The sequence below is a fragment of the Benincasa hispida genome, chromosome 3, assembly GCF_009727055.1.
Source record: "Benincasa hispida cultivar B227 chromosome 3, ASM972705v1, whole genome shotgun sequence".
In the NCBI taxonomy this organism is placed as follows: Eukaryota; Viridiplantae; Streptophyta; class Magnoliopsida; order Cucurbitales; family Cucurbitaceae; genus Benincasa; species Benincasa hispida.
The window spans coordinates 49,738,323-49,762,257 of record NC_052351.1 but is presented as its reverse complement, the minus strand read 5'-3'; the positions used below and the strand labels follow the sequence as shown (position 1 = coordinate 49,762,257).

Genomic DNA, 23,935 nt, shown 5'->3' with positions numbered 1-23,935 from the left:
TTATCCCTGTTTCGGGAAAGAAGTGAATTTCATCTTGTGGATTGAGTTCCCAGCTCCCAGATCAGACAAGTCTCCAAAAAGATAGGCATGTTGAGTTGGCAATCTAGCCACTCTCACCCATACTAATCAAAGGACCGCCCTCAAAGGTAGGAGTTCCCCAAACACTCAGGATTGAGGTCGTGTCACCTATGGTCGTTTAGGTGAGATGTAAGTTTCTAGTATCAATGACGTTATATACAGAGTCTAGTCATCTCATGGTCCGGTCTTACACAAACTCTTTGTATAGGACACCTCCGCTCGCATGTCTCCACATGAATGATCAGGATCTACCATCTGTAGTAGTTTACAACACTTGCAAACCTCTACAAAACGGGCTATATCCGTAATGTCACCAGGATCAAGTATCCCACCTTAATCCTTATACTACAAACCTATTTAGGTTATCACTTAAGGCATGATCCACTTGTATATCACATATACATGCTTAAGTTCACATAAGATAACCAAGGAGATTTGTTTATTGTATATGAGTAAATGCCATAATGAAATAACAATTTCTTTTATTCATCAAACAATGTGTATCATTGCAAACAACGAGACTCTAGAAGAATTAGGATACCAATCCCAACAATTTCTTGATTATCCTGTGGATAACCCATGATACCCTATCAATAGGGTCGAGCTTTAGGGTTCCTCTAGGTTTCATAATTTCGAGGCAATCCCCTTTTGGGGGACTAATCCCATACTAAATCTTGTCAGAAAGATGAAAATCAATTTCTTTGAGATTATAAGCACCTTCTCGAGAAAGATGAATATTAATTTATGAGAGGTGAAAATGGCCAATAAATGACCATTTTTGGAGCTTGATACCTTCTCGAGAAAGATGAATATCGATTTCTGAGAGGTGAGAACGGCAGCAAATGACCATCTTTGGAGCTTGATAGGGAAGTATATTCCCTATACCTATTTTTTGTTTATTAATGAAGCATATCCCCTATAAAGTTGTTTTTGTTTGATAGGGAAGCATATCCCTTGCAAAGCTGCTTTTTGTTTAATAGGAAAGCATATCCACTATAAAGCTGCTTTTTGTTTGATAAGGAAGTATATCCACTGCAAAGCTGTTTTTGTTTGATAGAGAGGCATATTCCCTATGTGGCCCCTTACTCAAGGAACATTCTTCATCAAGAAAATGTTTGAAGTTTGACATCTTAAAAAAAAATAATAATTTTCTTTTTAACGGGAATAATAATGTGCTTTGAATTGAAAGCAACCATTGTGCAAAGGTAAAAATCCATTATAACAAGTAAAGTACCTTAAGATGAAGTTAACCTGAAACTTGGCAAATCGGCTTGGCCTCGACCTTGGCAAGCTAACCTCGGCCTCAACTTGGGTTGGTCAGCATCATACGGTGGCTTCTCTTTGATCAAGTTTTGCGTGTCTGTTTTCCATTGCTTCGGGGTTTTAACCAATTCCTATTCTCTTGTGGTGCTCCTCGACCTCAACCTCAACCTCAACCTTGGACTATCTGATATTTGAAATACTTTTAAATGATGAAGCTTCATTATTTTTAGCTTATTGAGCACTTTTATATGGATATGTAGTTAAAACTCATGTTCACCACTGAATTATCAACTTAGTTTTTCATTGATAAGATTGAGCCTCAACCTCGCACAATTTGGGTTCACACAACCATCTAGACATTAGGGTAAAGTTGGTGGAGATCTCTAATCCTTATGTGCTTAAGGTCGGCCTCGACAAGTTTCCACAATGCGCATGATGTACCTAGACACATATGGATTATAAAAATATTTTACCTTGATGCATTTAAGGTCGATCTCAATCAGCCCGTGTAAAATTTTGATCACAAATTCACATTCTACTAACAATTTTGAGTCTAACCTCAGCCTTGGCTATTTATTTTAACTCGGTCTCTTCGGATTTGACCACAATAGCCTCTGTTAGGGTTGATGCCCTAAATCTCATAGGGTTCTATAATTTGTAATTGTAATGTACAAACATCTTATTTATTTAATAAAATATATGATGTTATATTTCAATTTTGTTGCATTAACCACAATCCATTAAGATCCAAGGTTATCTTGTAGCTTAAACATGTATGTAGAGACATACGGGTGGATCATGTTTAAGTGATAACCTAAATAGTTTATAGTAGATGGATAAGGCTGGATACCTTATCTTGGTGACACTATGAGTATGACCCGCTTTGTAGATGTTACAATTGTTGTAAAGTGTTACCAATCATCTGATCTTGGTCATTCATATGGGGAGACATGTGAGTGGAGATATTTTATACAAAGAAGTTTGTATAAGACCGGACCACGAAGTGACTAGTCTCATTATATAATGTCATTCATAATAGGGACTTACTTTTCACCAGAATGACTATGGGTAACATGACCTGAATCCTGAGTGAGTTGTGAACTCATGCCTATGAAGGTGGTCCTTTGATTTGTATAGGTGAGAGTGGCCAGATCGCCAACTCAACAAGCCTACCATTTTAGGGATTCGTCTAATTGGGGAGTTATCACACTATTGATTTGTTGATATGGACACAAAATATATTTGTAGTAAAGAGAGTGCAGCTATCGGTCTTTAGTGGAGTGCCCGACAGTTAACGGACTGTCTCTTATACACATCTAGATGTGTATAAGAGACAGGATGACCATGGGTAACATGACCTGAATCCTGAGTGAGTTGTGAACTCATGCCTATGAAGGTGGTCCTTTGATTTGTATAGGTGAGAGTGGCCAGATCGCCAACTCAACAAGCCTACCATTTTAGGGATTCGTCTAATTGGGGAGTTAGGAACACAGCTACACAAGAAGGAATTCACTTTTGCCCCAATGTCAGGGTAAGTAGATAAATTGCTCCCTCAAGGGCTTATTTCAGGGTTTGAACAATGTGGCGCCACATCTTCTTCTGTCCTGAGAAGGGTTTGGTCAAAGTTGAACTATGATTTATTGTTCATGAAAGGGATTAGTGGTACTTAAGGAGTTAGATGTAACTATAGGGGCAAAATAATAATTTTGGTCCAACTATACTTACGAGCAATTTGTGAAAGGTCATCGTATTATAGATTGGTTATATCCGATGGACACATACACATATCTGTAGTGCGAACAGTGCAGTTGTCGGTCTTTAGTGGAGTGCCCGACATTTAACGAATGGTGAATAATTTAATTAAAGGAGTTTAATAAATTATTCATGTACCGTTGGAGCCTCAAGCTACAGGTCCATGAGGTCCTCTCAGTAGTTCAACAGGAATAAATGAGAATCAATTTTTGGATTAACTTGAATTGTTTAAATTAATTGAGAGAATTAATTATATATGATATAATTAATTTAATTTTAATTATATATGTGTTAGGTTTTTAAAAGATGTATATTTCCTATGTTAATTCCCCCAAAATTGTGTTGATTATTTGCTTTAATTGCTAATTTTGTAGGACTAAACGATCCCCAAAGCATTTTGGAGTCATTACAAGAAAATTGTGCCAAAAAGATAAAAATGACCAAGAAAAACAACAATTTAAAGAGAATCGAGTAAACACTCAGGAGAGCATCGAGTAAGGCTATTGGAGCATCAACCATCGAGTATTTTGCAGAATACTATCAAATAGCATCAAGTAAAGACTATCGAGTACTTAACCATCTTCCATCGAGTCATCAGTTTCGTTTGATTCATCTTGCATCGAGTTAAGGCAATCAAGTAAAGAGCATCCAGAGTGTCGAGGATCGAGTATTAACCGCTGAGTTTCGAGGAGCGAGTATTAAACAGAAAAACTCGGCGCGCTCGTTCTTTTTTCCGGATTTTGACGCAATCCATCTGGGCGCTTCGCGATGACTTCCCGCTAGTATAAATGAATTCAGTTCTTCAGCAAAAACAGAGAGAGAGATATCATTTTTTTAGGAAATCCATCATTTTCTTAAAAGAACAACTTAAAAGAAGAAAAACCCATTTTTTTAGGGAGAGATTTTGATTTCCAAGAGTGATTCTTGTAATTTTCTGTGAGATTGAGTCGATTTTGTGCTCAAACTTGTATCAACATGTAACTATCAATGGAATACTTAAAGAACTTCAACCTCCATGAGTAGGTAAATCTTTTTCTTGGGGTACTATGTAATTAGGCATTTTCTTGAGACTTTTCTTGAACTTTCTTTCATGCAATTACCTTCTTTTGAATGTTCTTGCTGAGATTTAGAATAAAATTGATTAAGATTGAATTGACGAATCAAGATTAATCAATTTTTGTATGCAAAAATTACATGGTTAATAAAATTGTAATTGTAGTTGCAAGAATTAGTAGTCTTTATAGAAAATGTGGACTTTTTTTTCCTCTTTTTTTAAAGAATCTATTAATTCAGAGCATTCATGTAATCAATCTTGAATTTTCAGTCTTTTAATTTCAAGATTAGAATAGTTAAGAAAATCCATGAGTTCAATGCAATTTAGAGATTAGTTGCGAAATGTCTTTAGGAAGCAATTAAGACCTAGATTAAGGTTAATTGTGAAATTAGCTAATTAGGGCATTAGGAATTTATTCTTAATGAACTATTGAATTATCTAATTGCGCGATTTCTTATTAAGTCAATGATAGAATTACCTAGTTATATAAAATCCCCAAGATTTCATTTCCATTGAATTTTATCTCACAATCTCTTTCTTATTTCTCTCATCAATAAATTTCCTATATCAACTCTTTTCTTTTGCTTAGTTAGTTCCGTTTAGTTCTTAAAACAAACAACCCCCACCCCCCCATTTAATCTTTTGTAGTTAGGAATTCAAATAGTCAATTTTTAGGCCAATTATTTGTGGTTCTCTTGTGATCGACCTCTTACTTCCACCATTACTACATGTTAGTTCCAGTTGTAGTTTGAGTTTAAATAAATTTCATTTGTTTGGGGTAGATAGAAATAACGATACCTACTTTACACCGAACAATATGATATAATTACTATAATGTATTTGATACATTATAATATAAAGTATATTTGTGAGGAAATAAATATTTGAATATGATTGAAATGTTAGTTATATGAATTGGGTTTATATAATTAAATTTAATATGTGATTTATATTAAAAGCCATTGGTGAAAGAGAATTGAAACTATAGGTTATATTGTATTTGATACAATATAGAAACTGCAGGTTATATGTTATATTTAATATAACATATAGTTTTAAATATTAATTTTATAATAAGGCAATTATTATATAAAATATATATTAATTTTTTATTAAAATAAATAAATAAATTTATTTTGATTTATTTTAAAAATAATTATGGGAGGGAGTTACTCTTGCTTCTTCTGGTCGGCTCGTATTAGCCTGTGCTTTATTACAGGTAGTCATTCCCCCCGTTCTTTTGGTCTTTTCAACAGTACTTGAATCTTAAGTCATGGTCATGTCTCGCCCCCCAGTATAGTGACCGGTTCCATGTTTCCCCCGAATTTTATCAGTTCCAGGTGAAAGTGCCTACTCATCCATCTTCATTCCAAAGGCGAACATTTCCATTGAGTGACTGTAACAACTATGGTTTACAGTCAATAATTCTTAACCAACCCTTTCTCTTAGAGCTTTAAAAAGCTTTAAGAGAGAATAGGGAGTAAGGGGGACCTTTGCTTCATTAGAAATTTGACCTGGACCTTTTTTCTTCTCCTGCCAAAGAATACAGAGGGTTCTATAATTCCCTTTTTCCTCTCATCTCCTCTCTAAAAATTCCCTCTCAACCAAAATAGTCAAAGCCTACAAACTCCTGGGTACTCATCCAGAGAATACGAAGGTAGCCATCTGTGGTGGTGTTCATTGGTTCGAGGGATTCCATTGAAGAACGGTTCTTTAAAGGTAAGGGTTTTCTAACCCATTTTTCCTTTTCTGTATTTATCGAGCATGCTATAAAATTCCTTCAATTAAATGCGTATGATTTCTGTATTGTTTCTGTAAAACTTTTATTATGTAGAATTTTAGGTTTTAGGTCCGATCCCCACTTCTGCTCAAGGATCTCTAACAGGATTCCTTCAACCTCGACCTCTACTTTTCACTCTAACTTAGTCTCCGCAACATTGGTTGCCTCGACCTTTACCATTCGCTTCAATTTGGTCTCATTGGCCTCTGTTATTCGCTCTAACTTGATCTCATCGGCATTGGTCGCCTCGCCCTTAACTCTTCACTTCAACTTTGGTTTCCTCGACCTCGACCTCGACTTTGGTAGCCTCAGCCTCAGTAGCCTAAGTCATTGCTCTTTGCTTTAACTTGGTCCCCTCATCATTGGTTATCTCCACCTTTGCTCTTTGCTTCAACTTGGTTTCCTCAGCCTCGACCTAGGTAGCCTCAACCTTTTCTATTAGTTATCTTTGTCTAGTTTTTGTTTTCGTCCCTCTTACTCATGCTTTGTAAGGTATGCAGATTATTAGTTAAACACTTTCTTCCCTACAGACGATATCAGACTGTTAATACAAAATTTGAGACAAGGGGAATGCACCTGACCTTCACGTGACACCAACAGTTGAATTTGTTTGAAGGGGAGAAGAACGTGGCCTGCAAAAGAGAAAATTGCATACTAATATGGTGCTTGCAATACATTCTGATGCTAAAGTCAGAGAGTGAAAGAATATGGAAGCTGGTTTGAGAATATGACTTAGATTACCTCATATGAAATTATTATGATGTATTTATAGAGAAAGTTGACCTAGGGTATTCTTTAGGATTTTTGAGTCCCTTAAGGATAAGTAGTTACCTACCCAGCCAAGGTGCATGCTCGTTTCGAGTTTGGCTAGGGTCAGCCGTATTCTCAAGCCAAGGTCGAGTGTTTCCATTAGGTAGGGTTGGCAATAGGGTCGAGTTGGGGCAGGGTGTCCCGTCCCCGTCCCTGTCCCTGTGGGCATAATTTATCCCAATCTCCATGCTCGTCCTTGCCATTTGAAGGCAGGGGCGTGGGGATCTATTCATAATTCAACGATGACAGATCTTGAAGTTGACGATGACAACAATGGCTGGATGGCCATGACTTCAACAATGCACGATGGGTAGATCGATGGCGGCTAGGCAAATCGACTGCGGGAAACAAACTTAGGTGTTATGTGTTGGTGTTCATAGTTGAATGAGAGAAAGAGGTGGAGGCAAAAAAAAAAAAAGTTTAGTTTAAAAAGAATAAGGACTAAGGTCAAAAGGATAGATTAAGGTTTAAGTTTGGGCTTGGGCTCGGAGTATTTGAGTAATTTAGGTTTGGGCTTGGACTTGGAGTATTTGAGTAATTTAGGTTTAGGCTTGGACTATAAAAGAATAAGGATTATGTTCTAAAAAACCTATTATATTACATACATATAAAATCTAATCGGGGCGGGAGTGGGGACGGGTCAGAGCGGGGATCGAAATAAGGTCCCCGGTTTGACCCCATCCTCGATCAAATCAAGGATTTTCCAGCCCGATCGAGTAGGGGTGGGTCCCCATAGGTTTTATTGCCATCCCTACCATTGCCATATCTTGGGCCTAAGATATTACTTTGGGCTAGGGCATGTTTTGGACATTTGGCAAGGGTCAACTTGGAAATTGGCTTGGTTCTAGCCCAAACCAAGGCCCCTTTTCCGGGGCATGTTTTAGTCTTTAGCTTGTCACTTTTGACTAGTATCATGTTTATTCTTGACTTTATCATTTCTAAATGAAAATGACTAATGTAAAAATCAATCCAAATTTTTTAGTTCAATAACACATGAAAATGGTGATCCGAACCTTCGATCTCTAAACTGAAAAGATGATATTTTGATAAATTGAATAAAAATCACAAGATCTGTTTCGATTCTTATATTTTAATTAAAAATAATAATAAAACATTAAAAAAAATAGAATATAAGAAAAACACACTTGAGTTGTGACCAAGTGTCGCGTGCATCAGCGGGCGTTAAGTCCGAAAGAGATGTTTGAAAGAAAAAACACACTGAAAAATACTTGTAAGGCTGTGATTCAATCCACAGAATTTCTCAAATCAAACGGCATGAAACCCACTGCGTTCTGAAAAGCTTTTTTTTTCCTCCATTTTTTAAGCATCTTCCATTTCAAATCCCCCGATCTTCCTTTATATACCGCAATCGGTTGGATTTAGGGTTGTTCTTGTTCTTAAAAAAGTTGGGTCCTGCCTTTTAGCTCTCCCTTTTGCTCTTTTGATTCGTAAGTTGCTTCTTCGATTTGCCTTTTGGTTCATAGATTCGATTCATCCATTTTTTTTATTGGTTTTGTTGCTTATTAATTGCGTTTCGTTAGTCTATAATGTTGTTCTTAAGTGGTATCTGATTTTTGCAGAAAAAATTTAATTGAAGATCGATGGGGAGTTCTGGATTCTCATGGAAATTGCCGGATCATCCTAAGCTTCCTAAGGATAAGATAGTGGGTCTTATTGTTTTGGATGGGTGGGGTGAAGCTAACCCAGATCGCTACAATTGTATCCATGTTGCCGAAACTCCCACCATGGATTCCTTTAAGAAGGTAGTTTAATTTTAGGGATTCGTCATTATCGGTTCATGTTTAGGGTACCCATTTCATTTCTTTCGTTTTTTTTCAAAGAAATTTTGTTTATCGAAATCATCGCAGATTTTGAGGTTCTTGCAATCGAATTTTGAATGTTTTAGTTGTGACACTGTAGATTGCATGTGATTACTCTCGTTTGAATATGAAATTCTGTGGCTTTTTACGGTTTCTAAATTTACACAAGTGAAGTGAAGAGTGAAATCTGAAAATTCATTTGGGTGTTCTATGAATTTATTGATGGATTGTTTTCTGCTTCTGATAGGGAGCTCCTGAGCGTTGGAGGCTGCTCAGGGCACATGGTATGGCAGTAGGTCTCCCTACTGAAGATGACATGGGCAACAGTGAGGTTGGACATAATGCGCTTGGTGCTGGACGTATTTTTGCTCAAGGGTGAGCTTATCTTATTTGTTTTCATTGTTTTGGTTCGTATACTGATTGGTACATAGCTATTCATCTAACTATGTTTAGTAGTTTGGAACTAGAATTAACATCTTACCTGTGGCAGTAGAATCTTGTGAAAGTTACTTGTTTTAAGACTAAAAGGCACATTATTAGTAACTAAACCAATAAAAAATTGTATAATTTATCTATTGTGATTATTAGGAATCGGTCAGATTGATCATTATTCGAGAAACTGACCCATTTTTAATTGAAAAAAGTTTTTTCTTCTTAGAAAGAAAACATGCATGGAAATGGGAACAAGGGAGAAAGGCTTCCCCTTGGCAATATGTAGAGATGAGGAATTCTTTAAATTTGAACCATGCGTATTTAAACTCAATTAGAAGCATCAATGTAATTGAAGGAAGAATTGATTTTATGGCATGCCATTTTTCTTCCCATTACCGAAACTTAAAATTAATTTGTTTTCAATGCAGTGCAAAGCTTGTTGACCTTGCTCTTGCCTCTGGAAAAATATACGAGGGAGAAGGTTTCAAATACATCAAGGAATCCTTTGAAACCGGCACTTTGCATCTTATAGGATTACTGAGTGATGGTGGAGTGCACTCTAGGCTAGATCAGTTGCAGGTAAGCTTTGAAGTTTTTCAATAGTTTTACATTCCGCATGTTTTCTCCAATTTATCATGATTGAATGTTTATATAATTTAACTTATAAACCTTTTCCTCTATGTAGTTGTTACTCAAAGGAGCAAGTGAGCGTGGTGCTAAAAGAATCCGTGTCCATATACTTACTGATGGGCGTGATGTTTTGGACGGTTCGAGTGTAGCCTTTGTAGAGACTCTTGAAAATGACCTTGCCAAATTACGTGAGAAAGGGGTTGATGCACAAGTAGCATCTGGTGGAGGCCGTATGTATGTGACTATGGATCGTTACGAGGTATTTCTTTTTCTGGTCTTACTATCCTAGAGTGATCTCAACATGACATGCCTTTTATTGAAATTTTAAGATATGGGTAAAGAAAGGACGTGAATCATTTCTTTCGAACAAAATAAGTGTATATTTATGTTAAGCGTTTAACAATATTCATTTGAATTGTATTATCCATTATAATTACAGGTTTCTAATAATGTCACACTCACACCATAGAAAGAAAATGATAATAAGTTCACCTACTGTTACCACTTTGTGGAATATCGCATGTTAGAATCACTGTTGCATATAAAGGGGGGGGCTTAGTTAAGGCAAAAAGCTTGCTTAAGAATCACTTTGTGGGTATTATATGAAGAATGAATAGCTTGCTTAAGAATGATAGATGAAAAGTTTGAATAAAAGAAAGTTGACAATTATTATAAATGGTAACCCCACCACCCCGTTGGTAATTTTTTTTTTTTTTTTTTTTTTTTTTTTTTTTTTGCTTTGATCATAAAAATTCGAATTCATAAGTTATTAGGCAATGGTTATTGATATTTTTTAAGATGAAAGTAAGTAAGAAGAATGACTGTTTTTGTTTTCAAATTATAGAATGATTGGGAAGTTGTGAAGCGGGGATGGGATGCACAAGTACTTGGCGAAGCACCACACAAGTTCAAAAGTGCTCTTGAAGCTGTCAAGAAATTAAGAGAGGAACCCAAGGCAAATGATCAATATCTACCTCCATTCGTCATAGTTGATGATAGTGGGAAGTCTGTTGGCCCAATAGTGGATGGTGATGCAGTAGTTACCTTCAATTTTAGAGCAGATCGAATGGTTATGATTGCCAAGGCCCTTGAGTATGAAAATTTTGATAAATTTGACCGAGTTAGGTTCCCTAAAATTCGTTATGCTGGAATGCTCCAGTATGATGGTGAACTGAAGCTTCCAAGCCATTACCTTGTTTCTCCCCCAGAGATTGAGAGAACATCTGGGGAATATCTTGTGCACAATAATGTTAGGACCTTTGCCTGCAGGTGAGAAATAGCGAAGTTATTGTCCATTGTGGTTCTGATTGATCTATATATCCATTTATATTTTTGCATCTGTGTTGATAATTTTATTCTTGTGCACAAGTCAGTTGTCTCTTTGAAATCAAAATTGATCTCTTATACATAGTTTTATGAAACATTACCTTTTTAAATTACTAAATTTGATGTGAACTATTATTTTCCCCCACTAATACAGTGAGACTGTCAAGTTTGGTCATGTTACCTTCTTCTGGAATGGAAACCGTTCTGGATATTTCAACCCAGAAATGGAGGAATATGTGGAGATTCCTAGTGATTCTGGGATCACTTTTAATGTTCAGCCAAAGATGAAGGCTATAGAGATCGCTGAGAAGGCAAGAGATGCTATTCTTAGCCGGAAATTCCAGCAGGTATGCAATTAACTTTTCACATATCCTCTGAATATCTTAGTTGGATTTTGTTCTGACTTGTCCGCTTGTCGGTTTACATGTGTAAATAGGTACGTGTTAATCTGCCAAACGGTGACATGGTTGGACACACTGGTGATATTGAGGCCACAGTTGTAGCTTGCAAGGCTGCTGATGATGCTGTAAAGGTATGTGTTAGATTTTTCCAGTACTTGATTTTATTACTTTGATATTGGATTCTGGTGTTTCTCTGTCCGGGCATGCAAAGCATTACATTTCTATACCCAAACCCACTTCTGTACATTGATGATCATTTTCGACCCCCTGTCCCTATTTGCTTACTTTTGGAGAGCTTTGGTTGCAGATGATCATCGATGCAATTGAACAAGTAGGGGGAATTTACGTCGTCACTGCAGATCATGGAAATGCAGAGGACATGGTGAAGAGAAACAAGTCCGGGGAGCCTCTTCTTGACAAAAGTGGCAAAATTCAAATCCTCACTTCTCACACTCTTCAGCCGGTAAGTTTTTTGCCTCTCACCAGCAAATTCATAAAAGTACTAGATTAGTATAGACTGCAAATTATGTTGTCCTTGTAGTTCTCTTGAACAACTATTTTCGAGATCTGTGGTCGAATTACCATGGTGGTACATTTGAAATTATTCTTAGTTTGAAGAAGCAAGCGGTTTGGAAATGGAAAAATAGAATCTAGAGGTGTCTAACTTTGTTTTGGTTGAATCTCTGAACATATAGGTTCCTATTGCAATTGGAGGCCCGGGACTGGCCCCTGGAGTTAGATTCCGTAGTGATGTTCCTAATGGAGGGCTGGCCAATGTTGCTGCAACTGTTATCAATCTCCATGGTTACGAGGCTCCCAGCGACTACGAGACGACCCTAATTGAAGTTGTCGATTGCTAAGCTTGTGGCATGGGAAGTTCAGTTATCCGAGTAAGATTATGTTTTTACAATTAACAGAGCGAGAAGACTAGCAATGGCTATGCTAGGTTGTGGAATAAATACTCTTTCTTTTTCATCCTTGGATTCATGTTCCTTGCTCATGGTCTGTCTTTGTTAAACCAGACCATGAAAAGGAAGAGGATATAGTTCAACTGAGAAATTTTGACTCTAAAGATTTAATAGCGAAGTTGAGGGTTGAACACAACCTTCCAATTTTCAAATTTGCTGATATTCTGTTTAATTTTGATAAATTTGAATCTCTTATTTTCGTAACATGAAATCCCGTATTCTGTATTAGAATTTAGTTAAGAATTCAAATATCAAAAAGAATTGACAATTTTGAGAACACCTAGCCTAATTTTCAAAACTGAAAAATGAAATAGTTGTTAAATGGTCATACTTGTTTTTGATATTACATGTTTTTTAAATATAAATAAATACAACAAATGTGATTTACTTTCGATCTTGATGGTATGAGGATATACGTCAATTATCATTAGATGGTTGAATTTACAGTACTTTTTAACTTTGAGATAAGGACTAATATCCTAAATTTTAGGTTCCAATCATATATATATATATATATATACTTTTTTTTTAGGTTCAAATGTGCTTTTAATTTTTGTTTTGGCTTATATTCTTTTTTTTTTTTAGTGCCATTTGGTTTATATATTTGTACATTAAAAATATTCATTTTGGTTTATATACTTTTTAACTTTGATTCAATATAATCTTTATACATTCTAGTTTTCGATTATGGTACATTTTAATCATATATTTTTAAGAAGTGATATTTTGATTCTTAAAATGAAAGTAAAATATGAAAATGATCACTTTTAAAAATACAAGGATTGAAAATAGAGATTTTGGAAATATAGAGAGACAAAGATAAATAAAAGAAGTATAAGTATAATAATCAAGAGATTTGTCACTCGAAACTCCCACCCCTATTGTATTAAGATCATATTTATCAATCCGTGATAAAAATTATTGTAATTGTAATAAAATTTCATTGGCATGATTCTTATATTGTAATAGTAACAATATCGGTAACGATATCACATACATTTTAAATACAATTGGATTGAGCACATCTGCTCATCAATCATTTTGCGCTTTTTTATTACCATTGATTTATTAGACAGATTGAGTAATCTCTGTTCGTCAATTATTTTGCACTTTTTTATTACCATTGATTTATTATGCCTTATTATGGCTCAAACAAGGACAACAACAATAATATTTTAACGATTACTTTATTAATATGACCGTCAATTCACTAAGAAGCGCCACGTGACATCAATGGATCTAACCGGTTGTAACATTTCCCTCCCTTTTGTATAAATTTGAAAAAAAGTACAAACCACGGAGTAGAGAGAGAGAGAGGAGCGGCTTTTTAAATTTGAAACCCATTTTAGGGTTCATCCATTGCTTGTCAATTGTCAGTTTCACGATCCAATTACCAAAAATCATTCCATCATTTTCAATAAATTGATCTTCACAAAGAAGACGATTAAGGATCAGAATCAGCAGCCATGGAGAAGTACGAGAAGCTCGAAAAGGTCGGTGAAGGAACTTACGGGAAGGTGTACAAGGCCAAAGACAAGGAGACTGGCCAACTCGTTGCTCTCAAGAAAACTCGCCTTGAAATGGACGAAGAAGGCGTTCCACCGACCGCACTTCGTGAGGTTTCTCTTCTACAATTGCTTTCTCAATCTCTCTATGTCGTTCGTCTTCTTTGTGTCGAACATGTTCATCACCATAAAAGTGGTAAGCCTCTTCTCTACCTTGTATTCGAGTATCTCGACACTGATCTCAAGAAGTACATCGATTCGCATCGTAAAGGCCCCAATCCTAGGCCTCTTCCTTCCTCTCTAGTTCAGAGTTTCCTGTTTCAGCTCTGTAAGGGCGTTGCGCATTGTCATAGTCATGGCGTTCTTCACCGTGATCTCAAGCCGCAGAATCTACTTCTGGATCAGGGTAAAGGTGTTTTGAAGATTGCTGATCTTGGCCTTGGACGTGCTTTTACTGTCCCTCTTAAGAGCTACACTCATGAAATTGTTACTCTCTGGTATCGTGCTCCTGAGGTTCTCCTTGGATCCACTCATTACTCTACTGCTGTCGATATGTGGTCTGTTGGTTGCATCTTTGGTAATATCTTACGCTTTAATTTTCTTTTTCATTGTAATGGTGAATTTGTTGTCACCGTCTTGTTTGCCGTTATTTTTCGATCAAATTGCTCATTGTTTTTTATCCATTGTTTGGGAAAATGCCAGCTGAAATGGTGAGAAGGCAGGCACTGTTCCCTGGAGATTCTGAGTTCCAGCAGTTGCTTCACATTTTTAGGTGCTTACTTCTCTTTGACCTCGTCTCACTTCGAGCTTACAGTTTTCGTAGCCATGTACGTGTTTGACGTTTTGTCTCATAGGCTGCTAGGTACTCCCACCGAGAAACAATGGCCTGGAGTTAGTTCTTTGAGGGATTGGCATGTCTATCCTCAATGGGAGCCTCAGAATCTGACACGTGCAGTTCCATCCCTGGAACCCGAGGGTGTTGACCTTCTCTCGGTAATCTTGCTTGTTCCTTTTACGTTATATTGTTCAAAACTATTTTTATACATTGCTCAAATTGATAAATTCGTTCCCGTAGTAGAACCAACTTAATCTGGAAAACTTTTTAGTCTTGAAAAAAAAAATAATAAATGCTGCAGATTTTGGGTACTGATTAGCAGGGTATGTAACTGTAGAAGGAATAGAATCAGTTGTACACGAGATGAAAGCTGAAGATAATAAAACTAGGAGTGAGCTTATTCAGTTGCCTTTCAACTTTTAAGAGCAAAGAAAACCACTTCAGTGAGATAACCAACAGGGTGGTCACTTTTTTACTTGATTTCTTGGGAATATGCCACTGCCGAAGTTCACTCTCTGCTGATCATACATCGTATCAGACCCACTTAGAGACTGACTACTTTGTCTGAAATTTTCGTACAATTCCTATAGTAATTGCTCATAGTTCATAAGGAGGGAGCTTTCATAGTAGCTACTCTGTGTCCCTTTCTCGGTTGGATTACAATTAGCTCCAAGCCACAATCTTATCTCATTCTCATTGGCCTATTTGCATCGTTTGGTTTTTCTGGTGTAGACTTTTTAATCTAATCAAGTCGTCCAGAGTCAACCCTCTGTTAGTGCTAGAATGTCTAATTCCATTGATCATATAGGGTACACCTTTCCTACTGTTGAAATTGCTCTCTTCACTCGACAAATTTCGAAATAGAATAGATAGGGCACTATGCCATCTTGTGCATTCATGCTTCAACTATTGGGTTGCACCCAATGTTGCTCCAAGGTTTCTGTCCGTCTTGGGACCTGTTCCACTGCCAATTTTTATGTTCTTCATTAGGTTGGTCCTCCGGAAAATATTGCCTATCTACTTCTTAGATCACTAGAGGACGGTCAATGACTCAATGCAGAGGTGTTCATCAACGAAATCTTATGTAGTTACTGTTCTAAAGGAAGGTGCACTTTCATCCATACATTACTGGGTCTCTGGTCATCGTTGTTGATATCATTGCTAAGCTGCTTGCTGTTAACAGCCTTGGGCGGTTGGCCATAACATGGTTGCAGTGCAAGTTTAGAGTCTATCTTGATCTGCTACCAGTCAATGAGATTCAATCTTCAGTGAAAAAATTCAATCTATTTAATTGTCAGCTCACCATGATCATCAAGCCCCAATTCAAGTGCTTTGCACTCTTTAAAGTTTAATCTAGGCAAGGATAACGATATCAAAACAAACTATTCACACATACTTGAACAAGTTTGAGAGTCTGCTACACAATGAATTAAATCAACAATAACTATTCATTCCAACATCAGGAATGTAGGGGTGGGAATGCTATTATCTTCATTTTCCATTTTTAGAAAATGATACTCCCTGAACTTGCATGAAGTATGCTGTTTGATGACATATTAGAGAAAATAGAACGCCATTTTTCTTTTTTGTTCCTAGAATATTATTTGAAGTAAGAATCTTCTTTTATGTCCAATTTATCTTCTTAGTTGAGTCATTCTTCTGCATTTTCTTGGGTCATGTAATCTCTTCCACTAAATTTATTCACAAATGGCGATAACTTACAGTTTCTTTGTAGGATTTAGACTGTATAAAGATTTAATAGCCACAATTCTAGATTTGATCCTTGAGCATGATAGAGTTGGAAGCGGGCAACATGGGTGTAATGCTCACGCCAAACTTGTATTGCAGTTATAGTCCTTTGGAGGAAGTTTTCCTCTATGTTACGAAATCGACAATTAAAGAATACAAAAAATGTAAAAAAAGAAAAAAAATTGACACATAGATTTATATGGTTCACTAACAGTGTGAACTATATCCACGAGGTAGAGGAAGAACGATCTTATTAGAGAGAATGTTACAAATTACAGAATAAAATGGTGCCCTCTAGGATTAGAAAGTTTATATAGCACACTTCTCTAAACCTTAGGGTCATAATTATATAGCACCCCTGGACCCCAACTCGTTGACTGGGCAGCAAGACCCCCGTATTAGGCCGTTTGAAGTGTCAGATAACAGATTTGAGGCCATTTCAACACTCTATCTAATTGCTAGTTTTGCCTGCAAATATAATGGTTTTATTATGTATTAATTTGCTTTGTTTCTTGTGCACATTGCAGAAAATGCTTCAATATAATCCAGCAGACAGAATCTCAGCGAAAGCAGCTCTAGACCATCCGTATTTTGATAGCCTCGACAAGTCTCAGTATTAAGAGAACATAGCAAATGGTAATGTGATGTTATGTGATATTGATATGTATGCAAAATTAATTGTTGTTTCGTGTGCTAATCTGAAAAAAAAAAAAAAAAAAGAAAATGGTCAAGTTGTCATCATCTTGGTGAATTCAAGCTCTAGATTACAATTTGTATTTGTGAATTTAAATTAAGAATTTTGTTGTTGGCTCATCTCGATGATGCTTTATATGAATAACCTCATATTTGGCTGCCGATTCATAGTTGAAGGATTTGAAAGAGATTGAAGGAAAGGCTATACATATTGTTAGAGAGTCTTTGAAGGACAATACAAAAGGTTACAAATATAGCACAATAACAATGTGTTTCTATTACGTGACAATACGAAAGACAAATTACGAAAGACAAATTTAAAATGTCTAGTCAAAGTTGTTGAAGTTGAAGCAATACTAACTATTCTAGAATCTTATCGAAATTTCTATAAAATTAGCTAAGTGTAAATATTAGACATCTTTAGATTTATCTAAAAGAATGTAAATAAGTATCTCACAAGAAATGTTCTAGAAATATCCTAGCATTTTTTTAGATTTTAATTTCAACTAGGATAATCTTGTAGAAATATCAAGAATAGTTTAGATCTTAGAAAAGCCCATCAATCCTCTTGCTTGAGTTACATGAATCTCATAACTAATAAATAAGAGTTGTATATGCATTTATAAGAGAAGCAAGGAAAAAAAAGGAAGAAATAACAAAAAAAGCAAAGCCAAACTAGAACGTCAAGACCAAATTCAAGAGGAAAAATGAGAGCTAAATAAGTATCTCAAAAGTTTCCATTTTGTACTTCATAAAAGTTTTTCTTTCAAGTGTTTGTCTCCATCCTTTTGTACCAATTTCTTCAACAAAAGCAAGTATAACTCAACTAACTTAAGAGTATGTTAGCGAGTTTGAACCCTCTACCTTCAATTGTACTGAAAGAAAAAAGATAATGATACATTAGTGGAAAATTTATAGTTCATAGGGGAAGAAAAGGAATGAATTGCAAATGGGGTTGACTAACAAAAAGAAATGGAGTGGAATTGCCATGGATGACATGTAATGGCGTTGGTATAGATGGAAAATTAGGAAGATCTTTGCGAAGGAAATGGCTATGAGGGATGACGAATATGCTTTCTTTTTCAAAATGCTTGTTCAAGAACAATGGTGGAGCATACGATTCTTTTTTTTTTCTTTGGTTATAGAAAAAGGATGATTTGGAATTGGAGAGGAAGATGAAGAGGGAAAGTGGTAAGAGAAGGGGAGGAGAGAGATTGGTAAGTGGGAGGAAAGATTATTATTATTATTATTATTATTATTATTAAATGTCATTTAAATATTTAAGATAAGGATAAAAGTAGTACATGAGAATGGAGACCTTTTAAAAATATATTTTTTCAAAACTAAGGGGTGTTTGAGGCATTGAGTTCGTTATTATAATATGTGGTTTATGATAGTCAATGAATTATAATAGTCTTTTTTTTTAAAGTGTTGACTATTTTAGTCTGGGTTAATATTCTGTATTTGGATTATGGATTATTTTAGTATAGGTTAGAAATTGTAAGCATTGGAACATAGAGGGAAAGGGAAGATGAGTTCAAAATAGTTTACTATAACAAATAGTAAACATTATAACAAAAAATGATTTGAAATAGTGATATTGTAGTTAATTATGTTATAATAGTTGGAAACATAAAATCTTATAAATTGAGCTTCGAACATGGAGTGCTATTATATTAGAAATTGGAGGCTCAAACACCTTTTAAAAGACCAAAATGATTAAAAGTGAGAACTAAAATATAAACGCTTGTTTGGTAGGTAATCTTGATTTATTCCACAAATATGCCAAGTTTAAATTCTTATTAAAAATGTAGATTTGGATAACAACTTTTTTATGTTTGCAATGTAATAATATTTTGAAATTAAAAATTTAAAACCCATAATTATATTAGAAAAAGCTTAAAGCGTCAACATTTATAGTATTTCATATTATAAATATAAACTCAATTGTATTTTTTTTTTAAAAAAAAATCAATTATGTTTGTAACACTAAATTATATATTATATAATATATTATAAATTATATGATATTATAAAATAATAATTATGAACTTTTTTAACATAATACGAGTTCATAAATTAATTAATAATAATGTATATTAACCTAATATCTAGTATTTAACTATAACTAATTTTATAGTTTATAAATATATTATTAAACATATTTTGAAAAATTATTTAAACAGAACTCTAATTCTGAATCGATTACTAAACACACATTTGAAAATATGAAATTTAACTCTATTTACATTAAATTATTTATTTTCAAATTTATATTTGTAGATCGCCTACAAACTATACTTTAATTTTCTCTAACCCTTTCTAGTTTGAAAAATAAAGGAAAATTATGAAAAATAGCCAAAAACTACATGATAATGAGAATTACCTTAGTTGGAAGTGACCTTGCAAAATTACCTTTAGGAGGAAAGAGTTGAGAGTTTCTTTCCATTTATACCATTAGTATATCCGTGTATTTACATTCAAACTAGTCCAAACAAAAATCACTTTTTTCAATTAAGAAAATAATAAAGAAATGATTTTTATATCTGTATATTTACGATCAAACCAGCTATATATGAATCTCACCTCTGGTCGTTCCTATATTTAATTTCTATTTAATGATTTTTTTATCATAAAATAACTAAGATTCTGATTTTTACAAATATTACTTGGGTTTACTTCTTAATATAACTAGTAGATTTTAAATTTAAATGTTAGCTTCTATATTTTAGTTGTGGTTGGTGGAGAAATTTCGGACCAATCAGAGATCGCCACTGTTGAATGAAAAATTTTAGACCAATCACAAGTTGTCACGTCATTTACTAAATTAATGACGAAATTCCAAATCCTTAAATTTGGGTTCAATTAGAAGTTGACATATGTCCCAATAGAAGTTGATGACAAATTTCGATGACACCACGTGGTTTTATCATGACTGTTGAATCAGATAGGATTAATTTGGCGCAATTTGATATTATTATTTAGGTCAAAGTCCAACTAATTGGCCCAAAGGTCAAGCCCATGGATTAACCAAGCCCAAGCCCACCTATGAACTCTATAAATAGAGAACTCTCCTCATTTGGAGGGGTTAACAATTCTATACTCCAGAGACCTCATAGGGAATTATCTACGAAGACTCCTTGACTTCTGAAGCTAACCACACCTAACCACCCCTAGAAGACAAAAGACCCTTGAAGACACAAACACTCTTCCAGACTTCTACTTCAAGAACATTCGGTGCTTTTCTTCTTCAAGTCAAGCACATACATCTACCCAACTGAGAGAAAATCAGAGGATCAAGTACTAGAGATCGAACCACATCGCATCAGACCAACCTCAATATCAACATCAACTCAAATTCAACTCCACGAAACAAGTTTCTCCGGAAACCTCGTGCGAACATTAATCCTCCAAGAAGATCAACAAGCCTGAAGGTCGATCATCCAAGAAGATTAACAAGCCCAAAGGCCGATCGTCCAAGAAGATCAACGAGCCCAAAAGCCGATCGTCCAAGAAGATTAGCAAACCTAAAGGTCGATCGCCCAAGAAAATCATCAAGCCCAAAAGTCGATCATCCAAGAAGATAAACAAGCCCAAAGGTCGATCATCCAAGAAGATCAACAAGCCCAAAGGCCGATCATCAAGAAGATCAACAAGCCCAAAACCCGATCATCCAAGAAGATAAATAAGCCCAAAGGCCGATCACCTAAGAAGATCAATAAGCCCAAAGGCCGATCGTTCAAGAAGATCAACCAACTTAAAGATTATAATTTATTTTGAAAGCATCAAAATACTATGTATTAAAGATTGTTTTCCACAAAATTAATACAAATACAAAGTTTAAGTTCCACAAAATAAATTTCTCTTGAAATCATGTGTGAACAAATTGGCACGCCCAGTGGGACCTTTCTACCTCTCATCTCTCTTTCGTCATTCAAGTCAACAAATCTACAAATGGCACCAAAGAAAGCTCTGTCATAACGGGAGAAATCTGAGACCAGCTGATGGAATCTTCTAAAGGCGAGATCGTCATTAGAGAAAATCCCTTGTTCGACAACTATGCTTCTGCTACCGATCTATTAGAGAAAGAATTACATTTTGATGTAGCGTTTGTCATGATGACTGACGTAACGACTGAGTCAACCATGGCAGAGATGGAGATAAAGATAAATCTCCTAATGAAGGCTATAGAGGAGCGAGATCATGAAATTGCTACTTTAAGATATCAGATACAGGCTTGGGATATTGCTGAGTCAAGTCAATCTCCAACTACAAAAGCCAATTACAAAGGAAAGACTGCCTTGCAGGAAAGTCAGCCACAACAATCTACCTCTGTCGCCACCTTGTCAATTCAACAGCTGCAGGATATGATTACAAACTCCTTAAGGGCTCAGTACGAAAGACCATCACAGTCCTCCTTTATATACTCCAAGTCGTACACCAAGAGAATCGACAACCTGAGAATACCAGCTGGATATCAACCTCCAAAGTTCCAGCAGTTCGATGGAAAGGGCAATCTAAAACAACATGTTACACACTTCATTGAAACCTACAAAATTGCAGGAACCAGAGGAGACTAGCTAGTCAAGTAGTTCGTCCGTACCTTGAAAGGAAATGCTTTCAATTGGTATACTAATTTGGAGCCAGAAGTGCTTGACAGTTGGGAACAACTAGAAAGGGAGTTCCTGAACTGCTTCTACAGTACAAAGCACACCGTTAGCATGATGGATTTGACGAACACAAAATAGCGAAAAGAAGAGTCGGATATTGACTACATCAACCGATGGAGAGCTTTAAGTCTGGATTACAAAGATAGACTCACTGAATTATCTGCAGTGGAGATGTGCACTCAAGGCATGCATTGGGAGCTTCTGTACATCCTACAAGGGATAAAACCTCGTACGTTTGAGGAGTTGGCAACACGTGCTCATGATATGGAGCTGAGCATCGCCAATAGGGGAACTAAATATTTCCTAATCCCTGAAGGGAGAAAATACAAGAATGAATCCAAGGGCACTGAAAAGACCGTGGATAGTACCACAAAAGAATCTATGGTCGTTCATGTGACCCCTTCGAAATTATCCTCCAAAGGAAAACAAACAAAATTTGAAAAAAGGCACAATGAGGGCGAGAAGCGTCGTCCAATTCTTAAAGAAAGATAAGAGAAAGTTTATCCATTCCCTGACTCTGATGTGGCAGATATGTTAGAGCAACTCTAGAGAAGCAACTTATTCAGCTGCTAGAATGCAAGCAGCCGGAACAAGTAGGAAAAATAGATAATCCTAACTACTGCAAGTATCATCAGGTCATTAGTCACCCAGTTGAGAGGTGCTTGGTACTGAAATTGGCTCATGAAAAGAAGATTGAGCTAGGTTTGGGTAAAATAGCTCAGAAAAATCACGCTACAGTAGCGGCGACTTCAAGTGTTCCAACACTGTCTATGTCCCATGCTCAAAGACAAAGCCTGATCCAGTTCGGAGCCTTCGAGCCTATAGTTGTTTGGTTCTAGCAAGAGATTCAAACAGCAAATTCCAAAAAGAAAGATGAGCTCGTTAAAAGATAACAATGAAGGGTGGATAGTTGTGACTCATCGAAAAAAAAGACAACCAAACTCCATCCAAAAAGAGTCGCATTCCTATTGAAGCTATAGAAGACGGAACAAGACTCATATAAAGAAAGGCAAAAAGATGACATGGAAGCCTAAGCCTGTTAAGAAGAAGACAAGGACTTCCCTCAATTCCGACGGCCGACAACTTTGACAGAATTTCTTCCAAAAGCTTTCTCAATAATCATCAAGAGAAAGTATCAGAATTTATTGTGTGTCACACTGTCGGCATAGTGAAAGTCGACAACAATCATATAACTACCGAAGAAGTCAACGACTCAAAAGAAATGAAGCAAAAAACTTCTGTCTTCGATCGATTAAACCTTCAAGTGCTCGATCTTCAGTTTTTCAAAGATTGAATATGGCCACCGTAGGAGAAGAAGACCAATGTCCAACAACTACTTCTACTCGAACTTCAGCCTTCAAAAGGCTAAGTATATCCACATTAAAGAAAGATCGACCTTCAACATCTGCTTTTGATCGTTTCAAGACAACAAGTGATCAACATAAAGGAAGGATGAAAATCTTGAAGGCGATATCATTCCATGAAGAAAACAACAGCGAAGAGATTCACAGTCGTGTCTCTTCACGCATGAAGAGAAAATTTTCTGTTGACATAAGTACAAAAGGTTCCTTGATAGTGAAGCCGAAACTCATCATATTGACGAATTCTACAAATGAAGAGGATGATTAAAACCATGATGAAATAAGAGTTTCTGAAGTTTAAATGAAGAAGCTCCTCATCGTAAGATCCTAAACTGCATGATGCTCCTGGTCCGCATGAGCTTAAAATATGAATGGTCCGGAAAAAAAAAAAAAAACTTTGTATAAACTAAGTTACTACTTGATCCCTGTCATTATAAAGGGTATGTAGGTAACTTAGAGAAATTTAAGTTCAGTCGTGCATAAAAATAAAAAACATTCTTTTTGAACTACATTATGACTTGATCCCTATCATTATGAAGGTTATGTAGGCAACTTGAAAGAAACTTCAAGTTCAGTCCAGTTAAAAAAAAAAAAAAAAACTTGAGCTAAGTCATGATTTGATCCCTTTCCTTAAGGGTACGAAGGCAACTTAAAGAAATTTAAGTTTAGTCCATCAGAAAAGGTACCACAACCACCTAAGTATGATACTACAAGATTGATATTGATCATCCCCGTTAAAGAATGACACTCCAAATTAAAGATGTTCATCCCTATTGGGGGCAACACAATGGATTGAAGATGTTCATCC

The 23,935-nt window shown here is 35.8% G+C and overlaps 2 protein-coding genes across 2 annotated transcripts; both read left to right on the top strand.

Annotated features, from left to right (window-relative positions):
- Positions 1-7,988: 7,988 nt before the first annotated feature.
- Positions 7,989-12,471, top strand: LOC120073329 (2,3-bisphosphoglycerate-independent phosphoglycerate mutase). The gene is made up of 10 exons (XM_039026107.1): positions 7,989-8,185; positions 8,318-8,500; positions 8,805-8,932; positions 9,418-9,568; positions 9,675-9,878; positions 10,464-10,888; positions 11,100-11,292; positions 11,382-11,477; positions 11,654-11,809; positions 12,042-12,471. The coding sequence occupies exons 2-10, from the start codon at positions 8,339-8,341 to the stop codon at positions 12,204-12,206; spliced, it is 1,680 nt and encodes a 559-aa protein (XP_038882035.1). The 5' UTR covers positions 7,989-8,185; positions 8,318-8,338; the 3' UTR covers positions 12,207-12,471.
- A 1,121-nt stretch (positions 12,472-13,592) lies between these two features.
- On the top strand, positions 13,593-17,258 carry LOC120073330 (cell division control protein 2 homolog C). Its single transcript, XM_039026108.1, has 4 exons — positions 13,593-14,396; positions 14,522-14,591; positions 14,674-14,812; positions 16,931-17,258. Exons 1-4 carry the CDS (start codon positions 13,781-13,783, stop codon positions 17,021-17,023), a joined length of 918 nt encoding a protein of 305 aa, XP_038882036.1. The 5' UTR covers positions 13,593-13,780; the 3' UTR covers positions 17,024-17,258.
- The last annotated feature ends 6,677 nt before the right edge of the window (positions 17,259-23,935 follow it).

Bases quoted from the DNA above. Each gene is read 5' to 3' on its own strand.
- LOC120073330 (XM_039026108.1), top strand. From the start codon at position 13,781: ATGGAGAAGTACGAGAAGCTCGAAAAGGTCGGTGAAGGAACTTACGGG. The intron at 14,397-14,521 runs GTAATATCTTAC...GGAAAATGCCAG, and splicing joins GTCTGTTGGTTGCATCTTTG to CTGAAATGGTGAGAAGGCAG. The intron at 14,813-16,930 runs GTAATCTTGCTT...TGCACATTGCAG, and splicing joins AGGGTGTTGACCTTCTCTCG to AAAATGCTTCAATATAATCC.
- LOC120073329 (XM_039026107.1), top strand. From the start codon at position 8,339: ATGGGGAGTTCTGGATTCTCATGGAAATTGCCGGATCATCCTAAGCTT. The intron at 9,569-9,674 runs GTAAGCTTTGAA...TCCTCTATGTAG, and splicing joins CTAGGCTAGATCAGTTGCAG to TTGTTACTCAAAGGAGCAAG. The intron at 11,478-11,653 runs GTATGTGTTAGA...CTTTGGTTGCAG, and splicing joins CTGCTGATGATGCTGTAAAG to ATGATCATCGATGCAATTGA.